The sequence below is a fragment of the Cebus imitator genome, unplaced genomic scaffold, assembly GCF_001604975.1.
Source record: "Cebus imitator isolate Cc_AM_T3 unplaced genomic scaffold, Cebus_imitator-1.0 Scaffold117, whole genome shotgun sequence".
Classification (NCBI taxonomy): domain Eukaryota; kingdom Metazoa; phylum Chordata; class Mammalia; order Primates; family Cebidae; genus Cebus; species Cebus imitator.
In genome coordinates, this window is record NW_016107432.1 from 3,816,816 (window position 1) to 3,836,282 (window position 19,467).

General features: G+C 44.4%; 1 protein-coding gene across 5 annotated transcripts in view; it reads left to right on the top strand.

The window, feature by feature from the left end:
- NSD2 (nuclear receptor binding SET domain protein 2) overlaps positions 1 to 19,467 on the top strand; it is a 101,233-nt gene that overhangs the window by 55,321 nt on the left and 26,445 nt on the right. For 3 of the 5 annotated variants that reach the window (XM_017539008.2, XM_037742176.1, XM_017539010.2), the window contains 6 exons: positions 1,105 to 1,223; positions 4,458 to 4,539; positions 5,654 to 5,778; positions 16,966 to 17,097; positions 17,988 to 18,111; positions 19,192 to 19,392. In XM_017539008.2, coding sequence (XP_017394497.1) covers positions 1,105 to 1,223; positions 4,458 to 4,539; positions 5,654 to 5,778; positions 16,966 to 17,097; positions 17,988 to 18,111; positions 19,192 to 19,392 — 783 coding nt within the window. Of the gene's footprint in view, positions 1 to 1,104; positions 1,224 to 4,457; positions 4,540 to 5,653; positions 5,779 to 8,289; positions 9,487 to 16,965; positions 17,098 to 17,987; positions 18,112 to 19,191; positions 19,393 to 19,467 lie in introns of those variants that run through there. The other 2 variants (XM_037742177.1, XM_017539014.2) reach the window with 2 other exon arrangements.

Here is a 19,467-nt window from a genome sequence, read left to right on the forward strand (position 1 = left end):
TTTCCTGAGACGAGTCTTGTTCTGTTGCCCAGGCTGGAGTGCAGTGGTGTGATCTCGGCTCACTGCAACCTCCGTCTTCTGGATTCAAGCAGTTCTCCTGCTTCAGCCTCCTGAGTAGCTGGGACTACAGGCGCATGTCACCATGCCTGGCTAATTTTTTGTATTTTTAGTAGAGACATGACTTCACCTTGTTAGCCAGGATGTACTTGATCTCCTGACCTCATGATCTGCCCACCTCAGCCTCCCAAAGTGCTGGGATTGATTACAGGCATGAGCCATCCCGCCTGACCAGCAAGTTACATTTTTTTTTAAAGTTCAACTTAAATTCCACAAATCTTTGAATATTAGTGAGGAAAAGATTTTTTTGAAATACTGGGTTATCGGGAGGCAGAGGTTGCAGTGAGCCGAGATCGCTCCAGTGCACTCCAGCCTGGGCTAGAAGAGCAAAATTCTGTCTCCAAAATAAATAAATAAATAAATAAAACAAAATACTGTGCTATATTAAAATTTAATGCTTTAATACATTAAAATATAATTATAAGGCCGAACATGGTGGCTCATGCCTGTAATCCCAGCACTCTGGGAGGCCAAGGTGGGCAGATCACGAGGTCAGGAGTTTGAGACCAGCCTGACCAACTTGGTGAAATCCCGTCTTTACTAAAAATACAAAAATTAGCTGGGCATGGTGGTACATGTCTGTAATCCTACCTACTCAGGAGGCTGGGGCAGGAGAATTGCTTGAACCTGAGAGGCAAATGTGCAGTGAGCCAAGATCGTGCCACTGGACTCCAGCCTGGGTGACAGAGCAAGACTCCATCTCAAAATAAAAAAAAATATGTGTGTGTGTGTGTGTGTGTGTACGTACATATATATGCATATTTATGACAAATGCTAATATAATCTCTAAGGTTAAATACAGTTGCCAGTTTTTTGTTGTAAAGAGATTTGATCTGTAAGACAAATGCCCTGGAAATCAGCAGGGTTACAGGAAACCCATCATGGGCTGGATCTGTATCTTGAATGCCCTGGGTAGGTTCTCACAGTGCTTCGAAGGCAGGTTTTGGAGTGGTTTTCATGTATGTTTTCCCCATCTCCCATTCCAAGGTAACATAAATGGGAAAAAAAGAAACCACACAAAGAGGACACAGGACCCTACAGAAGATCTTGAAGCTGAAGACACACCCAGGAAAAGACTCAGGACGGACAAGCACAGTCTTCGGAAGGTAATTATGTTCCAGGTTTGCCTGACCCATCAGAGTGTGTGTCGCGTGACTCTTGGTGCCACCATTTTCCTGCACCTGCATGGGAGCACACATGAGATGCAGATGATGGTGCACTCAGTTCCTCCCAGGCTCTTATTCAGCAGAAGGCTGGCTTTTCTCACACAACCTCATTGAGAAAGGCTGCCTAACAAAGCAAGTTCTTACCCGCTAGGGATATTATCACAGAAACCAATGATATGTTCTTTTCCAAGAAAACAGACATCCAAATGCTTTGAGTAATACTTGTTTTTTAGATTATACAAAACCGTCATTAAAAATGACTTCTTGGGCCAGGTGTGGTGGCTCATGTCTGTAATCCCAGCACTTTGGGAGGCTGAGGCAGGTGGATCGCTTGAGGTCAGGAGTTTGAGACCAGCTTGGCCAACATGGTGACACCCCTTCTCTAAAAATACAAAAAATTATCCTGGCGTGGTGGTGTGCACCTGTAATCCCAGCTACTAGGGAGGCTGAGGCAAGAGAATCATTTGAATCTGGGAGGTTGCCATGAGCTGAGATTGTGCCACTGTACTCCAGCCTGGGAAACAGAGCAAGAAAAAATAAATAAAACTAAAAACCAAAAAAAAAAAAAAACCCATAACCTATCTATAGGGTTTATTATTCAGGGTGTAAGTAATGAACTGGCATGAAAGTCCGTTAGAGATAATGTGTTAACATGTCAATAAATAAAAAGTCAAAAATTCATTAAAGGCATTGAACCTAGATTTTATAGACTCATTTAGTTCATTAGTAATTCATTCATTAGTATTCCCATTCAGTATTGTTTACTGAATGGGAATACTAAACAAGCTGTGCAGGAAAAGGGCAGCATAGATACAAAGCCAGCCCCAGGTCCTTGCTTACTGCCAGATGTGTTTGCCTGGTACCTGCAGGGGAGTGAAACCAACCAAGGTCCATATATCTAAAGAGGCCCTGGGTTATTTTGTTTAGCATCTGGTGCCCATGCCTGTAGAAGACGTGAGCCCTTTTCCTACTGGAGTAGTACCATTTATTTCACCTGTCTCAGATGTCCAGTTAACTTTCTCATGAACTGAGACTTGACTTTGTACTTTGTTTGAATTTCTATTTAATTTGATGATAGTTTTGGCCGGGCGCAGTGGCCCACGCTTGTAATCCCAGCACTTTGGGAGGCTGAGGTGGGCAGATCACCTGAGGTCAGGAGTTCGAGACCAGCCTGGCCAACATGATGAAACCTCGTCTCTACTAATAATACAAAAATTAGGTGGGCATGGTGGCACGTGCCTGTAATTCCCGCTACTTGGGAGGCTGAGGCAGGAGAGTCACTTGAACCTGGGCGGAGGTTGCAGTGAGCTGAGATCGCACCATTGCACTCCAGCCTGGGTGACAGAGGGAGACTCCGTCTCAACAACGACAAAAAAAAAAAAAAATTAGTTTTGGCAGAGTAGTTGTATATTTGTAATTTTGAATAAAGCTTCATCCTTTCACTGATCTAAATTAAAATGCTTTTTAAATTTTATTTCAAAGAATGGAAAATAAATCTCACATATTGCTAAGTTGTAAATATGTGGACACTGTATCATCTATCATATTTCTTTACATTTGTATTTGTAATTGAGAGGAGCAGGCAGGCCCTGGCCCAGTTTTCTGGCCAACAGAGCATTCTTCTGGGGCACCTGCCATCAGGTGAGGTTGTTGAGTGATCAGGTATTCAGCAGTAAGCTAGGTCAGATTCACCTGTAGTTATTAAGGTTTGTAGTTACCAGGAAGCATGCACTTAATATTTGCTCTGGTCACCATTTTATTTTTATTATTTTTATTTTTTTTTGAGAGGGAGTCTTGCTTTGTCACCCAGGCTGGAGTGCAATCCCCGCTCACTGTAACCTCCACATCCTGGATTCAAGCGATTCTCCTGCCTCAGCCTCCCAAGTAGCTGGGATTTTAGGTGCATGCCACCATGTCTGGTTAATTTTTTTGCATTTTTAGTACAGACGGGGTTTCACCATGTTGGTCAGGCTGGTCTCAAACTCCTGACTGCAAGTGATCCACCTGCCTTGGCCTCCCAAAGTGCTGGGATTAGAGGCGTGAGCCACTGCACCTGGCCAGGTTACCTTCTATTAAAGCAGCCCTTTGCTGGCAATCATACTGAAACTGGTTGCTTTGAAATATTTGTGTAAACGATATACCTAAAAAAATGTGTGACCCTGGACACTCAAAATATCAAATTTACATTAAGTGGCTGGTAATGTTTTATTAGCTCTTATCTCAGGAGATGATAGCACATGATAAAAAGAAGTAGTGGTGTCTCCTTGGATCTGGTTTTTGTAAACCTGAGCCATATCACATATGACTCCCAGTGTGCATTGAGCACTTCTGACATGCTGGGCATTCACCTTTCACCTTGTCCATGATCCTCTGCGTCCCACCCCACTGCATCCTGTCTCACCAGCCCTGGTTCCAGGCAGATGAGTGAGACTGGGTATGAGTGCAGGGAGTCTGCCTCCTGGGGTGGCAAGTCTCCCCTGGGCAGCGCTGCTCTAGTGCTGTGGGGACAGGGCATTTTCAGCCACGCCCTTCGGACTCTCAGCCCTTAATAAAAGCTTCATGATCCCTTATCTTTATCTCTCTCTCTCTCTCTCTCTTTTTTTTTTTTTTTTTTTTTTGCTTTTCTCACTTGTGACATATTTTACTGATGATCGTTGTATATTAGGTGTATCTGGAGTTTGTCTAAAAAGTGGAAATCCTCAGTGTAGTGTACTAGTAATATTGGCCCTGACTTAGTAGGGCTGAGTCTAACTTGATTGGGTGCCTCTTGAATAGAAGGATCGATTTTTTTCCCATGTTCATGCTCTGCTTTGGGTTCAGTGGAGAGTCTAGGTGCATGTTGAATACAACTCGTATCAGGTGTCTTAACCACATGACTGCAGCAGGTCTTGGCGTGGCCCCGCCCACCTCGCCCTCCTGACAGATGCGAGAGCGGGAGGTGCGAAGAAAGGATCAGTCCAGATTGTGAAAAAATGTCTGAAATTGGGCAACCACGGATGACTTGTGTGTGCGGAACACATTTCCAAAGGAAGGAGTTTCTGCCACGAAACTTTTCAGCAACCTGTGTTCATTCACATGAGGAGATTTTTTTTTCCTTTCTTTTCCTTTTGTTGTTCTTTTTCTTTTTTTCTTTTCTTTTTTTTCTTTTTTCTTTTTTTTTTTTTTTTTAAATAGAGAGACACAATCACTGACAAAACGGCCAGAACAAGCTCTTACAAGGCCATGGAGGCAGCCTCCTCGCTCAAGAGCCAGGCAGGTAATGTGGTCAGCGCCCCTTCCTTCTTGGCTTCTGGGTGCTCAGGCTGGGCTGGGTGGGTGGGCTGAGAGTGTGAAAGGGGAAGGCTGGGACTGGTGATGGGGAACAGGGCAGGGGAGGGATCCACAATTAGCTAGGACCAAATAAAAAGGAAAGGAGCTTCTTCGCAGTTGAAAAATAAACTGTTTTAATGTGTATGTTGTTTTGAAGTATTTGGCTAAATTTTATTGAAGTTACTTTTTACTTGGCTCTATTATTTTCAATTTAAAATTTTACTAGAAAAGTGGTTTCAACCAGAAGTTTTCAGGGTTCTTTCTTGATGGTGCCAGTTGCTACTGTAGATTCTGTCACCCTTTAGTACCCTGACCCTCTGTGTATGTAAGCTCACTGTTAGGACGCGTTATTTATATTTCACATGCTAAAGAAACTAATAACTTTAAAAACAATAAGAGGGGAAGTCACACTTCCTTTTACCTTTTAGTTATCTTTTTGAAATATCTGTTTGCTCCCTTATTGAAGAAGTCATACCTTCTCCAACTGTTAATTAGAAAGGAAAACAAAACCCTGGGGGAGGAGAGTGAGTGGAGATTGGAAATGGCTCTGTTTTTCTTGTTTTGCATGAGGTGCTCGACTGGTTTTTAAACATCAGTTAAACAGACTCTTTTAGAAAAAAAAAACTTGTGAGCAATTGGACATTTGAACGCTGACTGATGATATAAGAGCATTGTTACTTTTAAGTATGAGAGTGGTATTGTGGTTACATGTAAGACTTTATGTTTAGAGATTTGTGCTAAACTTTTTATGGATGAAATGATATGTCTTGGATTTGCTTCAGAATAATCTGGCAGAGGGACATGGAACCAGGTGTGGATGGAGCCATGCTGGCCCCAGGTTGATGTTTTTTTGGGGCCAGGTAGCAAGGACATGGGGTTCATTGTACAGTTTGTCTGCTTTTGTTTGTGTTCAGATTTTCCCATGATAAGTTAAGCCAGAAGGACAAAGGAACTCAGAAGATTCATCTTTAGAACTTCAATTATTTGAGGGGTAATTTTAAAGCAGTAAAAAGATTGAGGATTTATGATTTGAAACTTTACAAACCAAAATTATTTTACAGCAACGAAAAATCTGTCTGATGCATGCAAACCACTGAAGAAGCGAAATCGGGCTTCCACGGCAGCATCTTCAGCTCTTGGGTTTAGCAAAAGTTCATCTCCTTCTGCATCCTTAACTGAGAATGAGGTAAAATAATAATAATAATGATAACCATGGCATTGGTATGAAGGCCATTTAGCTGCCCACGCTGCAGTGTGAGTAATGCTCAGACTTCATAAGCACAGCATTGGTGCCCACCGCCAGGGCAGGTGCTTTAGGGCCTCTTGGCTATCTCAGATTCATGAAATGGACAAACAGTGCACTATGTTAGTTTATTTGAGCACTTTTTATACACACACACACAGTGTGTACCTATACAGATATACTTCAGTCTTAATGCAGTTTCATAGTTCTTAAAATCTGTCTTAAGAATGTTTTGTTCTGTGTAGCCCTCACACTGTAAGAGTTCACATGGAAGTAAGTCTGCGTTGGTTCTGACAGGACACAGTGTCAGTTGAGCTGACATACTGGGTGGGGTGGAGGGCGACTCACACACCACACCTGATTCCTGTTGCTTCCAGACCTAGGCTCATGGAGGAAGCCAAAGATTTCTTTGTTCTCATCCATTTCATGACTTTGGTCCTTTAAATTCTGGCACATTTTCAGTTACTTGAGTGTTGAGGTGAGTCAGAACTACCATTGTAATATGACTCCTGTGTTCTGGACTTGCAGAATATATGATGGCTGCCTGCCATCATTATAACACGACACCTAGACTTCATTATCAAACCTAACTTTTTTGCTGTTGCCAAAAACAAAACAAATAGCCACAGGATGTAGGTGTGACACTTTTTTGTTCAGAGGTAGTTTTGGTTTCCTGATTTTTAGGGATTACCTTCTTAGATCTTTGGAGTTTTAATTTCTTGTCATTTGGTTCTCTGTGATGCTGTTTTTCTCATTGTAGACATGAGTCCTGTTTTTGTCATATTTAAGAGGAGATGATAACTGGGGGCCTTTTTGGAACAACAGGGTAGTGAGGCAAGGGATGGACAGGCAGCACTTCTGACCAGGTCTCTGCCATGGTCCCCAGGAGGGATATGCCTCAGTTGTTTCCACTCATTGGAGAAGGGTGGGCTTTCATGCAGGAAGGTCAGGGATCTGGGCAACCTGTGAGGGCTCAGAGAGCTCTGCGACTTGCCACCCTGAATCTTCAGTGATGGTGCAGATAGCGACTATTTCTCCAAGTGGGATTTTCTGCAGTAACTCAAACCAACTCGATAGTGGTCAAGACCTGCTCATGGATGGTGGGACTGGGGCTGGTTTACAGCTTGATACGTGTAGGTAACCAGGCATTTGTTATGTTTGGACACACTTGAGAAATTGCAGTAAGAATTATTTACTGAAACATTTAGGAGCTTACTGAAATATGAAAAGGCAAATTTTATACAAATTATTTTTCCTTTTTCCTTTCTTTCTTGTCCAAGTTCAGGTTAAAATCCTAGAAAATTAAATGAAAGGTTGTTTAAAGTTCCAAAGAAGAATATTAAACATTTTTCACTTAAGCTGAGATTTTTGCTTTAAAGAGTTTTTAATGAGTTGTTCTGTTATCATAATTTTGGTCCAGTTTATGCTTGAGTTGTCACGTAGTACTGCTGTCAGGTACAATAGAGAGAACATGGTGAGAACATGCTGAAGTCTTGTCTGTTATTCCTGATCCTACGTCACATTTATCGGAGGCTTTGATTTAGTCATGCATGAGGCCAGTGTAGCAGGGGTTGAGACCTGCCCGAGTCAGTGGAGCTCAGTCTCCCTGGCCTAGGCAGTTGTTCTGACCTTGAGAAAACTTAGATGAGGCATTTTATAATCATTAGATTTAATTTTTAATTGTTTAGAATGTCAGAAGTTGATAGATTGTTAAATACATTTATATAATACATATATGAAATTAATATACCTTCCTACATTTTGAAGGTGATGCATAGATCCCATAGTGTGCATCATGTTCCTTATATGAACACATTTAAATTACTAGGCCTTTTCCATTAAGCTACTTTTGTATGGTTTAGATAAATCTTCCATTAGTGTTCATTTTTATAGAATTATGCTGTTAAAGCAACTTTAGGTGAACAAATAAACTTGTCTATTATGTATTAACACGACTGAACTACAGTAAATGTTTGTAATGTTACCAATGCTGAATGCCTGCTAGCATATGAGGCAAAGTGTAGTGTTATAAAAAATACCCTGTCTACTGTTAGGCCTGATTCTGATACGAGTTAGGTGACCGTGAAGATTGCTGTTTGAGAGTCACACTGACACACCCCCGTTTGGGTCACACCTCCTTTGCATGTTTGTATTTACTCCCTTTCATCACATTTGATTGAAATAAGGTACTTTCAGAGGGTTGGTATTTCAAAACGTGTTAGGTCATGTTGTGGTTTAAAGTCTTCTGAAAAAGGTATATGTGACAAATAAAATTTTTATTGGAATAATTATTACATGGTACTACATCACCCCGAGGAAGAGAATAGATTAAAATTACACACTTGCATGACAAAGGCCTGTGAAGGAATTAATGTGATTTAAGTGTTTTGTAACTTCATTTTTTATTCCTTTAGTAGAGCAAATTCTTATTTTTTTCGCCTTCACTGGTAACAGCTTTTGTGGGAGCCCACACCAGTCAAGTTGGATTTGAACCCAGCTGCCCTGTACTGCACTTAGAATGATGTAATATTCCAGGATGCTGCTGCAGGTGGTGTATCATCGTACACACTCAGTGACATTTCTATCACAATCATTTTATGGAAGATGTGTGATAATCTGTTTTTACTGGTATTAATAAACACATACAATGAAGAAAACAGATAACAAATTTTAAGACCAAGGTAAGATACCTAATCAAGGCCATTTAATCAATCACATTCATCTCATAATAGAAACACGTTCATATTCCAGTGGTCAATGTAGATTTCAAGTTTAAAGGCAGGACCTTCAGTCAGGGACTGTCCAGAACTGCAGCGTCTTGCACGGAAGGGGTGGCCCTGTTAGAGTTGCTTCTCCTCTAGTTTGTAACTCACTGGATTTTTGTGGAAAGTGTCAGTGTCGGTACCTTCAGAAACAAACAGCACACATTAGGAGGAGTCCTCATCAGCTGTTCTCATTGCCAATGAGATATATTCAGTATTGTAGATATTACATTAATTTCCAACATAACAGGCAGAAGAGTTTTGATTCTATCTTTTTTTACTAAACAGTTTTATTATGACATTAGATACAGTAAATTTTTAGGAAAAAATGCCATTTACAGTATCATTGTGAACCATTTAACTCTTTTGATCCAAGGCCCTGGACCAAGGAGATACTGTAATCAGGTTATTTACACCAACTGCTGCATCATTTGCTTCTGTAGAGCATCAGCCCTCATGTTTCAATGTCTTAATCTTGGGGAGCAGCCTCGTGTCCTGCCCCAGGTGTCTGCATTTTTGCATGACGAGGAAGAGGCTTACTTGCCCTTCAGCTCGTAGAAGCAGAAGGTGTGTGTTCACAGTGCCATGTGAGTGGCCCACAGTTCATTCCCAGCAGATTCTTTGGCTGTGTCTTATCTTTAATGAACGTTTCTGACTAATACTTTTGTTGTAAACCATTAAGTAATGTAACGCATGTAAGACACTTAGGGTGCCTGGCCAGGACTCCGTGGTTTGGTATTGTGACAGTAATGGTTATAATAATAAAAGTGATAAAATCACCATCACTCTATTTTTATCCAGAAGTATACATTTTGCTTTGGCATGAAAAGTGGTCCTCTTGACTGCATTATACATGTGAGGATGAAATAAACCTAGAAGTGGCAGAACACTGGATCTGTGTGTGGCGCTTTAGGGTCCTGGACTGTGTGGCTGAGGGCTGGTTGGGTTGCTCTATTGGCTCTGCTCAAATGTTGCAGGATATGTATCCCCAAAGATGGCCTGGGAGCAATCTAAGCTATGTGCCTCCAAAGGAGATGGAAAAAGCTCAAGAGTAAAATTAAAATTCTCAAAAAAAAAAAAAAATCACTAAATTTAAAGATGTGGAAAAAAAAAATGGCGCTGGTTCAAGAAGCAGTCACCCAAAGTAAAGACTCTACCCTGAAAGGCTTTTGGCGAAAATTAAGGGACTTCGTTTGAAATTACAGCATGATGAATTTTCAGTGGGTAGCCAGCCAGCTAGCCCATAAGCAATAGACGCATTAGAAGTCAGCCAAAGCATAGGAGCTCCCTCTCTATAATGGAGAAGGTGAAACCCTCCCAGTGACCCAGTGGTGTCCAGAGAGGAGCATGACATTGGCATCAGCTAAATACCCAGGGACATATGGGGGAATGTGGATGGGAATGACAGTGTTTTTCAGCTAGGGGTGACATTGTTCCCTGGGGACACTGGGAAGGTGGGCAGGGGCAAGTGAACTCAGCACTCTGCAGTGAGAGAGGCAGTCCCACATATGGCAGCATTGTCTCACTTCAGATGCCAGGAGTGGGCTCATCATAGAGGAGCAGAGTTTTCCGAAAGGGCCATCTCCTGGCTTCCTGAAGGAGGTGGGGGAAAGGGCTGTTGCTTAAAAGAACTTAGGGAGGACCAGTGGCTGGCCAAGAGTACAGAAATTCATTATGCTACTAATTCAACATGAATTCCCTCATTTCATAAAAACCTCAAAATAACAATGGTATATTCTAGCCTTAAGACATTTGAATTGCTGGTTGTTGAGATGAATTTTGGTTGACATACATGGAACCATTTTAGTCTCATTTGACTCACTTCAGACCATCTTCCACACACCATGTCAGTACCTGGCAAGGGGAGGTGGCTCTCTAGCATAAAACTTGAGGCATTCACAAGAGGTGAAAACTTGTCAGAATATATAGAAGCTTAGATTGTAGCTATTCTAAAAGTGAAAGTACACCATTGTAATAGGTAGCATCTTGAGGGAGTGTACGTCTTCGCAATGGAAATCCTGCAGTGTTTTTCTAAGACTGATATGAGAGCTATTGGCCCATCAAGCCTTTTAGTTTCTGCTTCTGACATTGCCCCACCTGCTCTCAATTCATCTTTGGGCCTTTCTTCAGTGTTCATGCAACAGTTGTGTTTTTTCAATCATTCTGACTCTAGGTGTAGTTGCATCTTGGTGCTGTCTTTAGTATACAGTGTATCTCTTAACACCTGTATCTCCCAACTGGAAACAACTCTAGTGTTCTTAAGAGAAGGTTCCTAAAACCAGTAGGAAATGTAAGTGAGGTTTCATGACACACAGCCTCTCATATGGTAAAAGGCAGAGGGTGACTGTGTGTGATGTGTGGAGTCCTTAGATGGGAGATGGGGGCTCCTCTGTCCCCCTGTTGCCTCTCGGGTGGGTGGAGTGGTGCTTAGAGGATCTCCGAGAGGTCCCCACAGGTCTAGGGGGACCTGATTTTGTGATTTTTGTTTAAGTAGTTCACGCAGAAGCCTAGGGAGATTTAGAATGGGGTGCCCAGGGACTGAGGAAGAAGATGGGGGTAGGGGTGAAGAGATGGCCATTTGGAGAGGTTCATGTAGCTGGGGATGTCAACGGCTGAGCCCACCAGAGGAAAGGAGGGAGGATGCTGTATGAGAGCCATGCTGTTGGGAACAAGCTTGCCGCTTCTGTGCTGCCCTGGTCCTGGCCTTGGTCTTGCATGCCCAAGGTTTGTGCCCGGAAATGCGTGTGAGGCTGGCAGAACAAGTGCTGAGTCTGTCACAGAGATGTTTAAAAAAGAAAACTAAGATGATAAATTAGCATCTAGTTCTAAAACCAAAAAAACAGTGCCTGTGGATGTATGTAAAGTTAAGATGATAATGAAGTGCCCCTGAGAGGCTCTTGCCAGATGCCTGATGTGAGTAGGTGGCACCTGTGCTGGCAGGGCTGCCAGTTGTGCTTCTGTCCTCCTTTGCGTCCCAGCATGGAAGCCAGGATAAGCATTTCCAGATGAGGGAAGAGTCCTTGGCTCGTTTGATTCAGTTGAGTGGAAAGGGTTGCCTTGGCCAGGGCTCCTCTGATGGCTAATGTCAGTTGCTTTGTCTGGGCCTGAGACGTGCCCAGAGGGCTGTAAAGCTACAGATTCCCCTCACCGGAGAGGCTCCTGCCTATAGCGGTAGAGGAAAAATAAGGTTGTTATGACTTTGGCAAGCTTGCTTTATTTCTTTTTCATTTGACTTGTAACATAACTCACTTCTCTAACATATCTAGCCCTTCTAAATTGTTAATTCATTTCAAAGGTTCCTCTGGTCAGGTAGACTTTTGTACACAGACCAGGTGAGAGCCCTTTTGACCTAGTGTGAAATTGTAGCATTTTATGCTTTTAAAATCAATTGGTTCATCGTTTTAAAAAATCTATAAACAGAGTAATTGCTAACGCCTGTGGTTTGTCTTTGAGATTACAAAGCTAAATTATAGTCTTTTGCTGGATAAATTGAAGTAACTATCATTAGAAAAGGTTTCCCAAAATACTCTCAAAGCTGTTACTGGCTTCTTGTTAACTTCTAGAATTTTGGGGGTCTTGCTTATTTTATTTCATTTTATTTATTTATTTATTTTGAGACAGAGTCTTGCTCTGTGGCCCACATTGGAGTACAGTGGCACGATCTCAGCTCACTGCAACCTCCGCCTCCCGGGTTCAAGCGATTCTCCTGCCTCAGCCTCCTGAGTAGCTGGGACTATAGGTGCCTGCCACCACGCCTAGCTAATTTTTGTATTTTTAGTAGAGATGGGGTTTTGACATATTGGCCAGGCTGGTCTCGAACTCCTGACCTCGTGATCCGTCCACCTCAGGCTCCCAAAGTGCTGATTTTACAGGCGTGAGCCACCGCGCCCAGTGGGTTTTGCTTATTTTAAAAGAAATACGCTGACTCATATTCTAAGACTTTTGGTCAACGAAATTGATTTTGATCCCTTTGGGTACCATTTTTATTGGTTTACCTAGAACATTAGAAATTACCACTAATTTACCTGGCAGTGATGTAAAATTGACTATAATTAGCAGGTATAAAATTATCTGTATTATATTCGTCTGATTCCTGTACTGGATGAGCAAGGGACCTGCTTCTTTTGGGACATTGTCACAACAGCGTGTCTCTCCAGCAGCCCAACAGGCCTCATCTTGTTGGCTAGATGCCTTTGAACTCCATGGTTACATGTTAGGTCCACATTTATGGTTTTTCCTAGCCTACCTCTAGTTGTTGGCCTTTTTGCATATAACTCTCTGGTAATATTTTGAAGCATGCTAACCATCCAGGCATATAGTATTTTTAAGAAATGACTGAGGTAGGGTGTGGGTCCTGGTCCGGCTGACGGGGGGTTTGCTCAGCACCTGTGCCTGTGGAAGCAGGTGTATTGTGCGCAGTTTTGTCATTGTTCTCAAGTCCTTCATAGACAGTACACAACCTGCTGCCTGTAGCTGACCAGACCAGGCGCCTTCCCAGCACACTCCCTGTGGGATGGCCGCTGCTCAGGACACGGTGGGACAGAGTTGGGTTGAGAGGATATTTTAGACTCTTTTTACCTTTGACAAGGGCAGGCCTCGAATTGGGAGCAGCAGCCGCCTGGTCTCATTCTGGCCACAGGTGACACTTAGTCCCTCCTGCCACCTGCTTGGTGCTGTGTGGCTATACAAAAGCCTGTGCAGGTTAGAAGACGACGGTGGCGTGCAGCAGTGCTATGTGAATGGAGACTTCCTCTGTTCTTAGCAACTCACCCCCAGCCCTGACCCTAGAATTTAGGGGTAGCCAGGAAGGTTCTAGTCTGTGTAACCTAGAGAGTCATTTTAGTAAAAATTATTACGAACTATAGTATTTTAGATGATGAGTGACTTGTTTTAAACCTATTTTAATTCCACTTTAACATTTTACTGTTCTGTTAACTTGGAAGACCTGTTTGAGATTAGTCTTCATTTCAAACTTATTAAATCTGCTGAGCACAGGGCTGTTGTCATTTGTAAATGCAAACACTGTGGAGGCACTCCTCATCAACTTCCTTCTTTACAAAAGCATCACTTCAACATGAAAATTATGTCAGTTTATAGAAATATTTATTGTTCAAGGTCTGTAATTGTATTTCAAAAATGATGTCGTATTCAAGTTGTGAAGGGATTTGCTTTGTCAAAAAATTAAAAACTCAATGTGTATGACGCCACTCTGAAGAGTAGGGGACTGCTTTGCAGTCACAGAAGGTGGCATCTGACTGTGGCTCATACAGGTCACCCTGAAGGGCCATGTGCTTTTAGCAGTTGGCTGGAATGTGTTCACTAGGTTCCATTATATTTGGTAATATCTTGAAAAGTCCCTGTAATAGATCAAGGAGACTGCATTCCCTGCCCTGAAGGAGTGTATTTCTAAGGCAAATAGGCAACTTGGTACTATCTTATTCTGAGTAGAGAGTGGAGAAAGTATTTTCAGACTCAAGAAAACTTTGAAAAGTCAGTAGCTAAGCTGCTCGGAGCTCAGTGCTGCAGCGTGGCTGTGGTGGATGCGGGAAGCAACGGGAAAGTTCTTGACAGAATCTGTGTCCGCTCAGTCCCTGCACTGTTCTCTTTCCAAATGCATCCCGTTGGATATGGAATAGATCGTAGATGTTGTAGACTGAGATTTGGGACTGTGTTGGGACCGTACAGGTGAATGTGCCACCTCCACAAATGGCTTCTCCGAGTGAGTCACGTCACCTATGCGTGGAGGTGGAGCCTGCGGCTGGAGTAAGGCTCGCTGTGGGACGCCCTCGTACTTTGCTCTCCTTGCGGGTGGTTGCTGAGCCGAGAGCGTTGGATCCTCCCCGACTGTGGCTAGTTGTCTGTCCAGTGGCTGGGAGGCGGTGTGGTGGGAAAAAGTCGGAATCTCTGCAATCTGTGTTATGGACTGTACTATTGTAAGGTCGATATTCTGTATGTGGGTCTCAGACCCTGTCAGGAAATGAGCCTCATGTGTGTCGTTAACATTTATATATTTCCATTCAAAATATGTATTCAGTGTTTATTTCCTCAAAACAGACTTTGTTAATTTAGGAAATCTCTCCAAGTGGAAACGTGCTAACTTTTTCTGTAAATCTTAAATAAAAGGTGCTGTTCCTTCCTCTGATCCAGGACTGGTTTGTGTTTTCTGTCTTTCTCTCCATGCATTTTTTTCCCTCATTTTTAAAGCTTTTTGTTCCACCATGTTAAGGGAAGAGCATGGGTTGGTGGATAGCGCCGGGACTCTCTCCCCTGAGCCATGGGGAAGGCCTCTTTCTCCTGGCCTTGGTTCCCCCATCAGATGGGTCAGCTTGGACAACTGTGTGGGTGACATCTAAGTGGGGCCCCAGACAGTGTGGCTACTGCTTCCTGATGCCTGTTCTCCCCTGGCGCCCCCTCCAGTCTCATATCAGAGGTGCTCAGGCCCCCACTGCAGACCCTGTCCGTATCTGATGGGCATGTTAAATTTGAGGTTTAAACTCAGAGCACGTCAAGTGGCCCTTTGTGGGTGTTAAAGAGCAGGATGTGAGCTGCGGCCCTCGCAGGGCCCTCCCAGCAGCCTCACAGTGACAGAGCCTTAACATATGCACGGCTCTGATTGGCGTTCATGCTGCTAGTCCATCTTCCCTGAAAAGGTGAGGAAATCAAGGCTAAGAGGCTGCATTTTCTTTAGACTTTGTACCGTCAGGAGACATATCTAGTGATTAGAGAAGAGCGGCTCTCACCTGTCACCACCCACTGTCACCACCCACAGTCGCCAGTCAGAGCTGATGAAAGCCCTTGGGAAAAGCCCACTCTGGCCGGGCGCAGTGGCTAATACCTGTAATCCCAGCACTTTGGAAGGCCGAGGTGGGCGGATCATGAGGTCAGGAGTTCGAGATCAGCCTGGCCAACATGGTTAAACCCCGTCTCTACTAAAAATACAAAACTACCTGGGCATGGTGGCGCATGCCTGTAATCCCAGCTACTCAGGAGACTGAGGCAGGAGAATCGCTTGAACCCAGGAGGCGGAGGTTGCAATGAGCTGAGATCATGCCATTGTACTCCAGCCTGGTGACAGAGCAGGACTCCGTCTTGGGGAAAAAAAAGCCCACTCTAATACTACTATGAGGTCAGCAAACACTTCTGTGTTTGTTTTAATTTTTTCTTCCACCGCTCTCTGTAATGTCAGCTAAATGTGGAAAAGCTCGTTGATGAGGTTACAGGATTGGTCAGATTCCCTGGTGGGGTTGGCTTTTGTTTTTCCATATGGCCCAATTCCAATTCCAATTTCTAATTTTGTGTTCATAGGCAAACAGCAAGTCGATAACATAATTACTTGTTTTTGTGATTATCAAGGTGTACAGGAAATGTAGTTTATGCTTTTGCTCTGTTTCATCTCCAAAATTCAGTATTCAACACTTACTTACCTAACATCAAATAAAAACCAAATTTTTTAAACACTTGATTTGACAGACAAGAAGATTTTCTAGTTTATTCATTGAAACATTTATTGATGTTGCTTGTCAGGTGAGGGTGAAATGCTGTGTACATGAGGGTGAGGCTTCGGCCTGGTCTTCAGTGATTTCTAGTAAATGAAGGAGAGTCAGAGACAGAAGAGATAAAACCTGCGAGTCCTTCCATGCCTTTATCCTAGGCCTTTTACTTAGACTCAGATCTGAATAAAGTAGGCAGATTTTACCTTGCCTTTGCCCACCTCACTTCTCTGGTGGGGAGAACAAGTGAGCTGTGAAATATCAGGAGAAATAGGCAATGGGAGGAAGAAGAGAAACCGAATGGTCAGCCTGTGGTGTGAGTCTAGAAGACTCTCCCGACTCCGCACCCCTGAATAGGCACATACTTCTGAAAGGACACGTGGTCTCCGCCCCAGCAGCAGCTGGACAGCACGGTCACCTGATGAGGCCTTACACTGACACTTGCTTCCTCCATGGTTCCTTCACGCATTGGTTTGGTGTTAGCATGTTTCTCCCACCTTAGAGTAGTAGAACCTGAACAGACTCGGTAAGAAGGGTCAAGATTCTTGTTCCCAAAGCCTGTCTTAGTTCACCTATTAGAGCAAATTGGATGTTCATAACACTTCCTTCATTTTAAGGAATATGCCTTTTATGTGCATATATATGCTAAATACTGGGTAGAATAAAGTCCATTTTTGAATTTTCTACACTGTCTAATTGACGGATTATATTATCACAAAAACTGGTTGCTGATGGTTCCACTGTGAAATCACTGGCAGAACAGGACCAGTGCTGAGAAAGACTGGTGGGTGGTGGGGCTGGCAGGATGAGCCTGCAGGGCGTAGCCACCCACTGTGTTCTGTGACTAGTGAACTGTCATCCGCCTCCTTCATCTCCAGGTCTCGGACAGCCCAGGAGACGAGCCCTCGGAGTCCCCATACGAAAGTGCAGACGAAACACAAACTGAAGTGTCTGTCTCATCCAAAAAGTCTGAGCGAGGAGTGACAGCCAAAAAGGAATACGTGTGCCAGGTGAGGGGAAGGCAGTTCTGCTGCATCTGTGCTGGTGTCTGACTGGGGCCCCGGTACACAGAGCGAGTTTGTAGTGTCTTCTGTCTTCCCTCCAGATCCCTTCCCCAGTCTCATCATCACTCACTGATCTCTGTTTTGAAGGGGTCAGACTGACTGCCAGTGGAATCCTGGATTTAAGTTGCTTCCGTTAACATCCATAATTCACATGTAGGATGAGATTTGTGTATACATCATGTAATACACACACACACACATACACACACATACACACACACACACACACACACACACAGAGAAAGAGAGTGAGTTCCTATCGCAAAAGGTGAAGTGCTAGGCCTGTTTTAGCTTCACTGATGACATGCACACTGGACAGGCCAGGCTGCGGGCTGAGGGGGCCATCACTAGATCTGTTGTGCCCACAGGACCCCAACCACGCCACCTACTCTCCGTGCTTCAGTCCTGCCCCATCTGTCAACTGGAGGTGGCGTGGGAGGTTCCATGCCAGGCAGTCGATGCATAGGAAGTGTGAATGCTGTCTGCAGTCAGTGTGGCACCTGCTGTCCAGATTAGGGTGCCTTTGGTTTCTGTTGATTTTCAAATCTGGTTTGAAATATCTTGGATGTATCCTTCAAGGTTGTAATCCTGTTGTTTCCTTTGTTGTTGCTGAGGACTGGCCCCTTTCTGTAGCAGCCATCTGGTTTTCATCTGATGCTGAATTTGTGCCTTCTGTTCAGGCCAGACATTTGCCCATGCATGTGGTTGTATATCCTTGAGTAGCAGAATGGGATTTTTTCTGCCACTGGAGACAGAAACAGTCGGCTTCCCTTGTGGTAAGAGAGGTGTGGAAGGGACTGCTGGGCGCTGCTTACCCGCCTGCTCTGTCCCTGCAGCTGTGTGAGAAGCCAGGCAGCCTCCTGCTGTGTGAAGGACCCTGCTGTGGAGCTTTCCACCTCACCTGTCTTGGGCTTTCCTGGAGGCCAGAAGGGAGGTTCACCTGCAGCGAGTGTGCCTCAGGCAAGTTCCCATGGGTGGGCAGCTCTGCAGCTTGGCCAGCCTCCTGTTCCTGCAACCCCCTGCACACAGTCCTGCCCTGGGGCGCCCACAGAAAAGCTCCCTTCCCATCCCCATCATCCAGCCCTCTCGGGAGATTGCAGCCCACATCTGGCAGGTGTACTCACCTCTCAGTGGCTGCAGGGTTTGCTCTGATTTCAGTCGTATGTGCCCCCTTGGTACCTTTACATCAGGTGGTGGGCAGGGTGGCGGGATGATAGGTCATGGGCTTTTTATCCCATGGGCTGGCCTCAGCCTGTCCTGTGTGTGAGGAGGCCACCACAGAGCACCATCACTCAGGCAAAGCAGCATTAAGGGTACAGGTAACCTGGTTGGTCACTGAACACTGAAGTCCATAGGAACGTGGAGTTCTTTACGAAGACACAGCATCAGTTTGAGCTTCAGTTTCAGCAGAAAGAACAGCTCCAAGCTTGCCCTGAGTTGTCAGTGCTGCTGTTCTGCCTCCCCGTTACTGCATCAGGTGTCGCCTGGCATAGTCTGGTGTCTGAGGACGATGAGAGGACAGCTACACAGCCATGGCCCATCCTGCCTATGCTCAGGGCCCAAGGAGTCTCTCAGCTCTTGTCAGAAACCTTCCTGGGTCAGGAAGACACCTGGAGAGTCTCCCAGGCCACGGCAGTCCCAAAGCAGCACCTCACTGCTGGCAGCATCTGTCTGCCCAGAATCACAAGGGATTGCTCCGTGACTGGCCAGCTGCTCTCAAGGAGGAAAGGCCTCTTTTCATAGCAGCCCCTTCCTTCAAGCTTCTTGCCAGCTAGACTCGCCTTCCCAGCCAGGCTGCCTAGTAAGATTCTCCTGTATTTCAGGTGACGCTGGAGTTCAGATCGCAGCAAGGTAATCCTTGATGGCTGGGTTTTTTTCCTGGAAAATGCTTGGACTAGTGAGCAAGGTTGGAAACAGGGCCAGGTTTTAGCAACATGGCTGCCTCTGAAGAGGAGTTGCTTGATTTTAGTGGCTCAGAACTACAATTTAATTCTTGTTCTTTGCACCTCTCTCTCCACCCCTTCTTCAACTGTTTGTTAGGGATTCACTCATGTTTCGTGTGTAAAGAGAACAAGACAGATGTTAAACGCTGTGTGGTAACTCAGTGTGGAAAATTTTATCACGAGGCTTGTGTGAGAAAATACCCTCTGACTGTATTTGAGAGCCGAGGTTTCCGCTGCCCTCTCCACAGCTGTGTGAGCTGCCACGCTTCCAACCCTTCAAACCCAAGGCCGTCGAAAGGTACAGGTGCACCTGCGCAGCCTTGCTGTGGGTTCAGACGAAGGCCCATGGGTGCTTGGGAAGGTGGGCTGTTGG